Source organism: Monodelphis domestica, chromosome 6 (genome assembly GCF_027887165.1).
Source record: "Monodelphis domestica isolate mMonDom1 chromosome 6, mMonDom1.pri, whole genome shotgun sequence".
Classification (NCBI taxonomy): Eukaryota; Metazoa; Chordata; class Mammalia; order Didelphimorphia; family Didelphidae; genus Monodelphis; species Monodelphis domestica.
In genome coordinates, this window is record NC_077232.1 from 108,821,177 (window position 1) to 108,833,960 (window position 12,784).

At 37.4% G+C, this 12,784-nt stretch overlaps 1 protein-coding gene across 1 annotated transcript in view; it reads right to left on the reverse strand.

Annotated features, from left to right (window-relative positions):
• Nucleotides 1–12,784, reverse strand: part of LGI2 (leucine rich repeat LGI family member 2) — a 50,512-nt gene that overhangs the window by 16,398 nt on the left and 21,330 nt on the right. The window contains exons 5-6 of the mRNA XM_001367556.3: nucleotides 5,982–6,053; nucleotides 5,105–5,274 (exon numbers count right to left, since the gene is read on the reverse strand). Coding sequence (XP_001367593.1) covers nucleotides 5,105–5,274; nucleotides 5,982–6,053 — 242 coding nt within the window. The remainder of the gene's footprint in view (nucleotides 1–5,104; nucleotides 5,275–5,981; nucleotides 6,054–12,784) is intronic.

Here is a 12,784-nt window from a genome sequence, read left to right on the forward strand (position 1 = left end):
ATCTGTGATGAGGAGAGGGGAAATAACTTAAATTTGGTGACTTACTGACTCCCTGGTTGTATAGAGAAGTTAGAGGGTTATTATGGGATTTTGTTAGCCACAGGTGATTATTTTTCACCACCATCTCATTAGCAAACTTTATTTTCAATGTGTTTGGTGCCAGTTAATGTTCTTCCCTGTTTCTTTCTACAGAAGACACCTAGCTGAATACTTTAAATGCTGGCATGTCTGACTAGTTGTGTGAGCATCAGGAGAATTGTCTCTTAGAAATGATGTTGGAAATAGGGGCTTGAAGAATCTACCCCCCCCCCCGAAAAAGCATATCAAATAATAAATACTATCCTATGATAGTGCTTAGATGGTCTCACAAAAGTCATTTCAATTGATAACTAGCAAGTGGAGGAAAGGAAGAGAGAGGTATTCAGGGAAAAGTTGGAGGAGGGAGGGAGGGAGGGAGGGAGGGGGAGAGAGAGAGAGAGAGAGAGAGAGAGAGAGAGAGAGAGAGAGAGAGACAGAGAGAGACAGAGAGAGAGAGACAGAGACAGAGACAGAGACAGACAGAGACAGAGAGACAGACAGAGAGAATGAGAGAGAGAGAGACAGAGACAGAGACAGAGAGAGACAGAGAGAGAGAGACAGAGAGAGACAGAGACAGAGAGAATGAGAGAGAGAGAGAGAGAGAGATTGCACATGAACAGAAAAGGTAAGAAGAGAAAGACAATAGGAATGGTCCAGAAAATGAGGGAGACTAGCTAAATGAGACAACTGAGAAGTGTTGAAGGGGGAAGAAAATGGTAAATGAGCATCTGAAGAAATGTAGTTGGGTTGGGTAGAGGAAGAGTTGAAGGTAAGGAAAGAAAACAGCAGGAGACAGGAAGATCGAGTTGGCCAAGAGGTGAGGGCATATGTTTAAGGAGGATGATCATTTCACCTGTCCCTTCCTCTGTTCCAGTCATAATTAAGTGCAGATTCTGTCAGTAGCGATAGCTTTTAAATCCCAAGTCCTGTTTGCCAGCAAGACTTTTTGAGGGTAGGGACAATACCTGCCTCCTTTGTACCCTCTACACTCCCAGCACTAGTTCCCAAGGACATACTTAATAAATACTTGTTGACTTAATGAGTAGTTGTCAACTCTTCCTTACATAGGATTTATCAAGAAAACTTGGGCACCTCTTGGGGAAAAAAGTCGGTAGAGGCTCCTGTCATCATTCTAGTCAGCTGAAAGCTGCTTCTATCAGGAGGCCCCAGCTGAGTGAATTGATGCTGGCAGGGAAGAGATGACTGGAGCAGAAAGGATATTACTGCAATCCATGATGGACAGGAGATGGCTGGGCTGGGCACAGGAGGTGGGGAGAAACAAAAAGAGGTCAGGGTGATGGTAGAGTAAATTGTCCATCAACAGAAAGGAAGACAACACTAATAAAATTTGGAGTTCAGATAATTAGGTGGGTTCATCCGGCTCTTGCTGGCAGGGCTTGTGGAGAAGGAAGAACAGGATCTCACCCATTTTCTTGTAAATATAAAGATGACAAATGGAAAAAAAGGGAGGGTGTTGATAGCAGTTACATGTTCCCTGTTCTAAAGATGTGTAGACAGATACAAAGGATGCAGCTGTGTTCTTTTAATTACAACAAAGATGACTTTAAACTTTCTTTATAGGGTTTCCTGTTTTATAAGTATAACCCAAATCTGCCAAGAGTGCCAAACAAGTCCCACCTCACCCATAACTCATGAGTTTTTCTGGTTCACAATAGTCTCCTAACTGCATTCTTAATTCTCAGACACATTAACATTCGATTAAATATGTGGTTCTTTTCGATTGTCAGGTTTTGTAATTCACCAGTAGTTTAAGTCTTTAAAGAGTCATGAAATGAGAAGTTATAACGGCAAAAAGATAAGATAATTTAAAAACAAATTCTGGAAGCTCTCTCCTTTACTGGTCCCATTATGCCCTCCTGTTGCTGAATTCTCTTGGTAGAAGGGTTTGCATTTACTTTATATGGACTGAATATCTGGCATAACGAAATCTGTTAATGGCTGGAACTGGATGTCTAATTCTTAATGGGAGACATTTAGACAAAAAGGAAGGCTAAAAGGAAAAGGTGTGTGGGGGATTGAAGACATTTCCATAAAATCCCTCATTTACCATTAAATAGCAGTTAGCAGAAACATACTCATCCTGAAAGTCTCTCAAAGACTGCATATATTGGCATGACATCAACTCACTGGTGATAAAGTATTAATAGGGCTCTCTGGAGTCGGAGCTGCCACTTCTGTTCACATTGGATTAAGTTCATGATGTCAGTGGGGCTGTTACAATTTAAATCTGCCTCCCACTGGAATCAACAGAATTTCACATAGCTATTTTTAGCACACTTACTAAATAAATTATACATGATGTCGATCCTATTGGGAGAGAAACTGCACATTAATGTATCGCTTCTGTTTGCATTTTCATTAGCCCCTGAAACAAGGGAGACAACGGGGAAATTAGGATGCAGAATTCAATCCCAGGAAGGAATCTGGTTCCGTTGACTTCTCCACCTTACACAGGTAATACTAGGAAAGAGCTAAAATTAGCCTGAAGCTGGGGGGTGGGAGGCAGGGAAATGGAGCTGGGAGCTCCATACACATGGTGAAACTTCCCAGCTTTGACTATGGGTCTTGATGGCTTCTGACCTTTTGCCAAAGGATAGTAGAAACAATAGCCCACCTCACCTACTTAGAAGCAAATTGGGGTGGCAAGTTTAAACGCTCCATTTCTAAGAGAATGTCTTGGGAGGAAAAATAATACCCCTTTCCAAATACTTAGTGGAGGCTCTAGATTTGCTTTTCTTATTCTTTCTCAAGATAGCTTCTCCTCGAGCCTATATTAAAGCAACAGAGGAAGCAAAGTAGGGTCTGGGCAAAGGAGAGGAAGCCACTAATTCATAATATCTTGACCTAGTTTTTACAATGCAGTGTTTCTATGGTCTGGGCAGGTCATAATTTTTCTGAGTCAATTTCATCATGAGGGGAAAAAACAAACAAAGACTAGCTAGTTGGAGATAGGGGGAAAAACAAAATCGAGGGTTGCTTTTTTCCCTTTTTGGGGAAAACTTTATGACAACATGCTCCTCAAACCAGTCAAGGTCTACCCAACAAATGTTAACTAATGAAAATCTGTTGACTGTGCATGGTTTAAAATCTATTATCAGGCCTCTGTTACCCTATGCATTCTAGATTTAGGGCAGATTTCAGGTTCTGACTACCCAGAACCAAGACTCATTTCCATGACACTTTGAGGATATTAGCTATCAATTATATAGGACCTACTATAAGTCAGGCATTATGCTAAGCAAGCACTCAGTAAATATTAACTCATTTGATCCTCAGAACAAGCCTGGAAGGGAAGTGCTACTATTATCCCTATTAAACAGAGTTTAACATAGGTTAATTGACTGGCTCAAGATGGCATAGCTAGTAAATGTCCAAAGGCAGATTTGAATTCAGATCCTATACTTTGTTAGGTGATTCTTAATGGGATTCCACTTCAGCAATCTCCCCTAATATAGAATCTTCCTAGGCACTCAAAATTCCCCTCTGCCCCAAGGAGTCAGGAAAACATTGCCCTTCCAGACCATTAGGGAGAGAACTTTAGAAACCTACAGTCTTAAAATTGACAAGATGTTCATATTCCAGGAGTGAACCAGGAGGAGGGACAGGATACATCAGGCCAAGTTGAATACTAACAGCATGTCTCTCCACTTAAGAGTAGAGATGAGAAAAGGAGGGAGGCTGAAAAACTAAAGTCAGACAAAAGTCTGATCAGGGTGGGTGGCTGGGAATCTTTGGCATAAATATCAATGGTCAGTGGGTTTCTGATACATAATAAATGATCTCTCTAGCAAAGAATTAAAGCACATTCACATATAATCTCAAAGGCTCAAGGCACAGGTGAAGCCTCTATCCAGACACAAAAGACAAGGAAATAGGGAAGAATTTCAGTGTCTTACTGAAATTTCAGGTTCTCCATTAGATCAAGACATTGTTTGCATGGTCATCTATTTATGAATGTAGAATTCTAAAAAATCATATTCCCTTTGTTATTGGCTGGTTGATTGCTTTTTTTTAACTGAATAGACCCTGAAATAACAGATAAAAAGGAACTTGGTATAGTTAGGAAAAGCACTGATTGGATATGAATCCAGAAAACTTGGGTTCTAGTACTGACTTTACCACTTACTATGTGATTCCAGGCTAATCTCCTCAATTTGTTTGAACCTCAGTTTCCTCCTGTGAAAAATAACTAGATGACCTCCAGGAATACCTTGCAGCTCCAACATTCTGCTGTTTTTGGCTCTGACTATTTGGTTTCACTTTTTTCCCTTGAATTCATATTCCTCATTCTCATGGCTTCTCCTTTTAGCATGCCCTGGGGCTTTGGAGATATCAACTATCAGTGTGAATGCTTATTTTTATATATTTGGTAAGCAACTTTCATACCATTCCTTTATTGATTCACTTTATCTTTAAAGCTTGCCTTAAAAGAGGCAAAAATCCAAATCTTTTCATCTTGAAGACATATCACTGATGTTTTGTTGCAGTTCTCCTTGCAGTTAATATTTTAATATCGTTATCTGACAACCTTCAAAAAAGCATAAACTGGCACCTTGAGGTTATTCTTGGGATATTACTTTGGAGTAGGGGGAATTCAAATTGGCATAAAAAAATTTCCCTCCAGGTGTGCAAACACTCATTGTTGATCCACTTTTTTATGTTAACGCTAGTTGCAATTCCCTTGCACAGGACTGCCTGACTGGTTTATTGAGTTAAAGGACTGTCTAATGAACTAGGAATCAAAGAGCAAATCGTGATTAGAAGAATTTTAATACCCTGGATCTCTTCATATTCTTTTGGAATACCAATCTGTTGCCTCCATTTCCTTTTTTCCTCATTCTATTGTGTTAATTTCCCTAAACCATTTTAGTAATAATATTTTCCCTCTTTGAAGCTTCTGTTCCACTCCCCATCGACATTTCTAACAGAGAATAAAGAAAGAAATGGTTCTCAATATGAATCTTCAGTTATTTATGGTGTGGTTAAAAAGATACATTCCGAATACCTGTAGTGGTGCATTCATAATCAAAACTTGCCACATCATTTAACTTCTTTTCCTGATATTCTGGTGGACCAATACACAGGACATCAGAAACAGTGGAATTTGTCATCTTTAACCACAAATACAACCACTTGGCTTTGCAGTCACACTCAAACTTATTGCCCCTTAAATCTCTAAAAAAACACACAGAAATAGACATGTTTTGAAATGGTTGGTAGTAATTCAAAATAATAGCACTGTTAGTACCCAAATATATTTAATCCCCAAGACAATAGATGTTTTTTAAATTTCCCAATCATTGCAACCTCCTTCTTTTTACCTGTCACAACAACTTTATTTAAAGGTCTTCTGGGCTCAGGATTTTAGTTTTACAGTAAGAGAGCACTTGTTGCTCACTGAAAAACTCTATTGGGATGAAATGGCACTCTGTCTTCAAATACCATTGAAATTGTAGCTGTTCCATGCAAAACACGTTTGGTTTAAGAATTCTACTGACACAAGTTCTCACCAACTCAAACAGGACATAACAAGAAAATATTTCACAAGCACAACTGAAACACTGAATGGTCTAAACCAAGTTTGGTTAAAAATGGAAACTGGACAAACAACAGAAAATAATAGCCAATAGCCATAAGGGAAGTAGGGTAGATGAGAAGAGCCCACCTTTAAATTGAACTTAATCTTAATAAGAAATGCATTTGAAAATTACAAAAATTAACACAACATATACACAATATATATACAAATAACACAATATACTCTAGTTTAACACATATTTTGGCTAAGATGCAAACAAAAAGGGAGAGGAGAAGACAGTTAAAGTTCATAATTCATTGGACCATAATGGCAAGCAAATATATATGTGGTTTGCATTACTTACAGTTCAATCAGTGAATCTAAATCACTGAAGACATCCCTTGGAAGTGTTTTTATGTGGTTATTGGCCAAAGAACTGGAAGAAGAAAGTTACATTTCAACATGGTTATTAACTTGATTCCTCTTCATTCTAAAGTCACTTAAATAAAGCTAATGATGTAAAATAAAGACCTAATGCCTTCAACTCAGAACTATTCAACTTTGGCAATGGACACTTAGATTAGGAAATGAACTAATTACACAGAGAAAAAGCAGACTACTCAGACTGGAACTTAAGGTCTGGATTTTTAGAACAATAATTCATAATTATGTGACAATATATTATTTCAATCATTAGACAATATTAGACATCTGCCTCTTTCATTCAAAAACAATTTATAAAGTGTTTCATCTGTATAAATCCTCATCTATGGGTAGATAACCTCTAAGGTCCATTCCAACATAAATATTCTATGATTAGAAGGCATCATTCCTTCCTTCAAAGAACTTAAACATGTTCCATTCATAATCGTTTTAATACCTTGAGAATGGACACAAGAAAGGGCTTTCAATAAAAAAGGACTCAGTAAAGTATCTTGTTGCAAAGTCATTTTTATGTCTTGGTTTCTAACATTTGCATGTGTTAAAAAATCAAACCTTACTAGACTTCCAATGAACTGGGCTTTTCAGAGAATGACTTGTAAACAATTATCTTTTCATTAACCAAAGGTTGATTCTTAGCACTGAAATAGGAATTCAGGGGATTGAACAGCGATTTTATTAACCTCAAGCTCCTCTCTTAAACAAAATTCATCTTTTTTAACACCAAAAAGTGAGTCCTCCAGAGAGGCTATATGATTATAAATAATCTGTGAAGACTCACAACTGGGTATGATCCAAAGGACAACAAAAAGATAAATGGACTACAGCATCTAACCAACAATGGCTCACATGCAAAAAAAAAAGATATCATCTAAAAGACATTCAGTCATTCCATGACTAGAAAAGGAAATGGGTCAGTCATGTGGTGAGAGAGAGGTATACCATATGGACAGCCTGAGGACTGCACTGATATCTGTGTGAAGTTAAAAATCTGAAGGCATTCCAGCCCCCCTCCCCTCAGTACACCAGGTGGGCCCTTTGCTGAAAATGTATGGGATGGTATGGAAAAAAAGTCAAATGGAAAAAAAAGGTGTGGAGTAGATGAGTTGGGAATACCCACATTGGTGGGATAATGGGGTCTTTGAAAAATTGAAGTAGCCAAAGTTAAGTGGAAAAACCCTTTTCAACTCATTGTTCAAAAAAATCTTTCAAGACATTTCCCCCAACTACTTTGTTAAGGTGGTAAAGAGGGTCCATGGATATGGAACAAGGTAAACATTATCAGGGTTTTTTATGTATCGATTATTTTGCTGATTTTTGTCTTCTCCATCGTTTTAATTTTTTTTTAATTATTGGCCATAAGGGATGACCTTCTGGCATGGGGGAAAGCTTTTATACTACATACATTTACTCCCTAAAGGAGAAAATGAAAACAATATAAAAGACAAAAATATATCAATAAAAGTTCATTTTTAAAAAAATATAAACTAAACTATATTAATGTTATATTAATGAATTGATCCAAGCTGTGGGGGATAAAAATGAAACTATGAAAACAAAATCTACTAAACTGTTTAATTTTGGTGACTCCTGTCCTGGAATTATACCTCCAAGGAGGTCAATGACAATAAGAAAAGATCCAATTACTCAAAAATATTCCTAGCAGCACTACTTGTTAACAGCAAAAAAGTAAGAAACAAATTACGAGTACAATCAGAAGCTAGTTGAACCAAGTGTGCAGTCTATGAATGTAATAGAATAATTCTGTGGCACAAGGAATAAGAAATATTTAGAAGTCAAATAAATGTGAGAAGCCTTATACGAAGTGAGTAAAGAAAGCAATCCAAATGGAAAATATATGCAATGACAACAATGTAAATGAAGACAAGACCTAACCTCTATAAAACTCAGGTTGAACAATGGATGATGGGGGCACCAATTTATTAAAGCTAAAGCACACATCCTCCCTTTCTGCTAAACATAAATTACAAAAGTGGAAATCCACAAAAACTGTCCATTTAAAGCATTCTTTTTGGGTAGTTCCCACTTAATCCAAGGAATGGATTTTGCCTGGGTTGCGGGTGTTGTTTATGGGCTTGCTAGGATGTATCTAGTGTGTCAAAACCAAAAGTACCAAAATTTATAATATAAACCTATTAAACAAAATGTATTACTTCAGTTTCCAACCTTAGTAAATAGTTTATAATATCTCTTTTTCTCATGATTCAGGATCTCAAAGCAGTCCAGTGTCATTCTGAACACAAAAGACTATTGTACAAGTCTATCGATGTAGAATGTTTAGGAGATTGAAGGTGATCTGAGCACAAGACATACTTTTGAACATGAGATCCTGTATGTGTACAAGCTTCCTGGAGGTGGCAATTGGTCTCTTTCTCTCGAAAGTAACAGTAAGGCTGGCGAAACTCGGCCAATTGAAGGTAGAGCTAAGTTAGGTTTCAGTTAAGTATCAAGAACATATTGAAAGGCTAATTTCAAACCCAATCAGCATCTACCCTCTATATCTGACAAATAAGCAGCCTGCCAAAATCCCATTGCCAAAATGATCTAGATTGCCTACCTCAATCAAACTTAAAGCTAACAGAGATCTCAGAAATCATGTAATTCAAACTTCTGGTTTTATGTTAAAGACTTGAAAGGGAAAACAATTTGTCCAATAAGTCACTGGCTCTCCATTTCCTGAAATATCATGTCATTTATTTCATTTCTGAAATGAAATACCCATCCTTAAGATTCTCTATTCTTCAGGATGTTTAGGAGAAAACGAATGCCTCAAATTAGAATCACAGAGTGGCAATGTCTCTTTCATATTTTCAAACATGATTTTGTTTCTCTGTGGAGCCTACTAAGGAACTGAATGGTAATGGACAAAATCCAGACAATGTTAGCCAGATGAGTAGGGTCCTTTGAGACAGACTATGAGGAGATGTGGAAGCAACTGAGGATTTGTTTGGTTTTTACTTTGCCAAATATAATACACATTTTAAAATTGTAAATTATTTGGAGGCTATGAGCTCTATTTGTTGATTTGAACATTGTATTTGTTAATATTTTCTAAACTTAGACTGTAAAACATAACAAAAAAATGCAACCTTAAAAAATGAACATACCCCAGGTTACTTATCCAAATGAGTGCTGGTACTTTCAAAATAGTCTCTTAGATGACTATATGCTTATTCTTATTTTGAGGCAGCTAGGGGGTATATTGGACGAAGAGACAGACTTGGAGTCAGAAAGACCCAAATTCAAATACAACTTCAGATCTATTGGCTATGTAACCTTGGGTCGCCTAACCTCTCACCCTCAGTTTCCTTACCTGTAAAATCGGGATAACTATAGCACCTACATCATGGTGTTTTTTTGTCAGATGAGATGATATTCATGCAGTGCTTTTCAATCTCAAAGGACTATATAGTTGTTGGCTATTACAATCTTCCTAGTGTAACAGAAAAAGCTTAAGACTTAGCATCCAGAGGCTTGGATTGAAGTGCCAGTTTCTAATATTTAAGGTCTCTTCACACCTCTGGGCATCTGTATCCTCATTATAAAATGGGATCTATACTTATACTTTCTGTATCTTGGCTGTTGTAAGGAAGGTGCTTTATAAATCTTATAATACTACAGAAATATAAGTTATTATTGATGCTATTAGTTTTAACTGCTTCCATCAATCAAAACATTTTTGAAATTCTACATTAAGAAATACCCTCAAAGCTATAGCATATTCTTTTTTAAACCCTTACCTTCCATCTTAGAGTCAATACTATCTATATATTGGTTTTGAGGCAGAAGAGCAGTAAGGGCTAAGCAATAGAGGTTAAGTGACTTGCCCGGGGTCCCAAAGGGAGGAAATATCTGAGGCCAGATTTGATTCCAGAGGCTCCTGTCTCTAGACCTGGCTCTCAAACCACTGAGATATCTAGCTGTCCCTGGCTGTAGCATATTCTCTTGAGTATCATCAATGGACAGTTCAGGGGAGGAGAGAAGGGGTGAAGCAACATTTAACCTTCAGATGTGTATTTGATTCTTGGAAATAGCCTAAGTTGTTTGAAACCAAATTTTATGAATAAGGAAGTGATCAAACCTGTATAGCACCATTTTGAGTGAGAGAAAATGTAATTATAACATTATAAAAAAGACATAAGATATAGGTTGTTGTTGGTTTTTTTTTTTTGCAGGCTTCAAAAATGACCTTTGAAGGCAACTCCAAAAGAGGAGTCAGAAAAGTTCTTTCTGTAATGATGATATTACTGGAATAAATGTATAACCTCCCAGGGTACCACTTAGGATGATGAGTCTCATCTGATATCATAATTCCATTTGCTTACAAATACTCCCATTAGTCAAAATGCAGATCAAAGCAGACTAGTTTTAACTTTAGTTTATTTGTGTTTTTATTTTGGGCTTTTGGTTTTATGTAAGTGTTCTCTTACAATAATAACCAATATGGAAGTATGTTTTGCATGATAATCTGTGTATAACCTGGATCAATTTTCCTTCCATCTCCGAGAGGGAAGAAGGAAGGCAGGGAGACAATTTATATCTCATAAGTTAGGAAAATGTATTCTGAAAATTGTTATTATATGTAATTTGGAAAATAAAATATTTAAATAAAAATACAAATAAAAATATTCTCATCACTTTAGGGATACATTTCATATATACATATGCACAGCAGTCAATAAATGTATAACCTCCTGAGGTGCTACTTAGAATGATGAATCTTATCTGATATCATACTTCCATTTGCTTAAAAATATCCCCATTGTTCAAAATGCAGGTGAAAGTCTGCTAGTTTTCACTTTAGTTTATTTGTGCTTTTATTTTGTTGCTTTGGTTTTACATGAATATTCTCTTAAAACAATGATCTATGAGCTATGGCTCCCCCCATTTTAGTGCTCCTGGTACCTATAACACTTTCTAATGTGTTGCATTGGAGTGGAGAGAAGGAGGGTAATAATTGTATATAGATCTGCCCAGAGTCAGGGATATGTTAGTGACTGGAACTTCCCTTCATCCCAGTCTACCTACAAATTTCTGTATTTCCTATTTCCTTCATGCCAGAGGAAATTGAGGTTCCATCTGTACTGTTGAAAATCCGTACAAAAATGGCAGACTGGCCTATGCAAGTGCAATTGGAATTCTTTGAAAAGAATATATTTAACTCTGATAAACATGAGGAAAAGAGAAGAGTGGGAAGGGCACATAAACTGGGAACTTAGAAACAAGTTATTGGGGCTTCTGTCCAATATTCCCTTCCTACTCCTTTCCCCCATCCCCATTCAAATGCAAGCTACTTTAGCACAGGGACTTTCACCCTTCAGCTCATCTAACTAGCTGTCCTTCAGACCCAGCTCAAGTCCCACTTCTTCCATGGAGCTCCAGTCTAGCCTTCCCAGAGTTCTCTCCTTCCTGAATTCCTCTATAGCAAATACAGTCTGCACCACCCCGTTTAGACCCTAATTACACACTGCCTTGTATTTTTTGTGTGTTCTTCCATGAGTGTTAGCCTTGCCCCTTAACTAGGCAACAAATTCCTTAAGGACAGGGACCATGTCTCTTGGTATTTCCTTATCTTTCACTGTGTCTAACAAAGTGATGAGCAGGTGCTCAATAAATACATATTAGTTCACCAATGGTTGAATGAGGTATCCATATATTCCCTGGCTAAGTCAGGTGCCCTTGGAAGCTATGTTTTTTATGCTGGGAACAAACTACACTTAGTAAAGAAAGACTGCAGTGCATCCTCTATAAAGAACTAAGCAACCCTTAATTAAACACTGGGAAATTGTAGGAGTGTGGACCTCAAAAGAACAACAAACTTCTCTCTGTTATATACACACAAACACACATTCTTTCTTTACTGGTTCAATTCACTTCTGCCTGAACACCAGAACTTGTACTCCAGGGCCATAGAAGTAAGTTCATAGCTAACTGGGTCAACCAGACTTTTCAGTCTGGCCCATATCAGCCAGTTAAATAGCCACAACATTAATGATCTATCCATAGCGTTTGCTAAGAAAACCAAAACCAAAGCCTGTTTTTTCACCTGCAAAATGAGGACATTGATCTCGAAGACCCCTTCTAGCTTTACCAATCCATGATCTATAGTTACTTAGCCTCTGTTGGAAGACCACCTCTTCCTCATTTAAGGGCACCAAGATCAGTTCATAGCTGTTATTTGCCAACTGTTCAGAACTATTTGCTTACCAAAACCGGTTCTTGCCAGCAAAACTGCTTTGGCATGCTTAATTCAGATTGCAATGCTATGGAGGAGATCCAAACTTCTTTTTAGGATAAGAAAAAGGCAATAGGATGCAAGAACTTGACACTAGAGTTAACTCTGAAAAGATTCAGGACCCTGGAGGAAGGGGGGTCACCTGGGAAAAATAATACTAACCCAATTGGGACCTCTAAAACACTTCCTAGGTTCAATTACTGTGTTCATAAAAATGTTTTTCCTAGCCTTCAATTCCTTCTCTTATCCTCTCTCTCATTCCCTTGTCACTCTCTCATCCCAGGCATTCCTGATAGTAGACAACAAAGGGCCCAAAAGTCATTGATCTAAAAGTACTGAACAATGAGGACAATATATCCACCGGTGCTAATGGACCTAGCTAGAACCAATTTCTGTTAAGATGTCTATATCTTTTTAAAGGGTATTTTCTTCATCTTATCTCCTTTCATTTTTCTTTTCACTACATACAA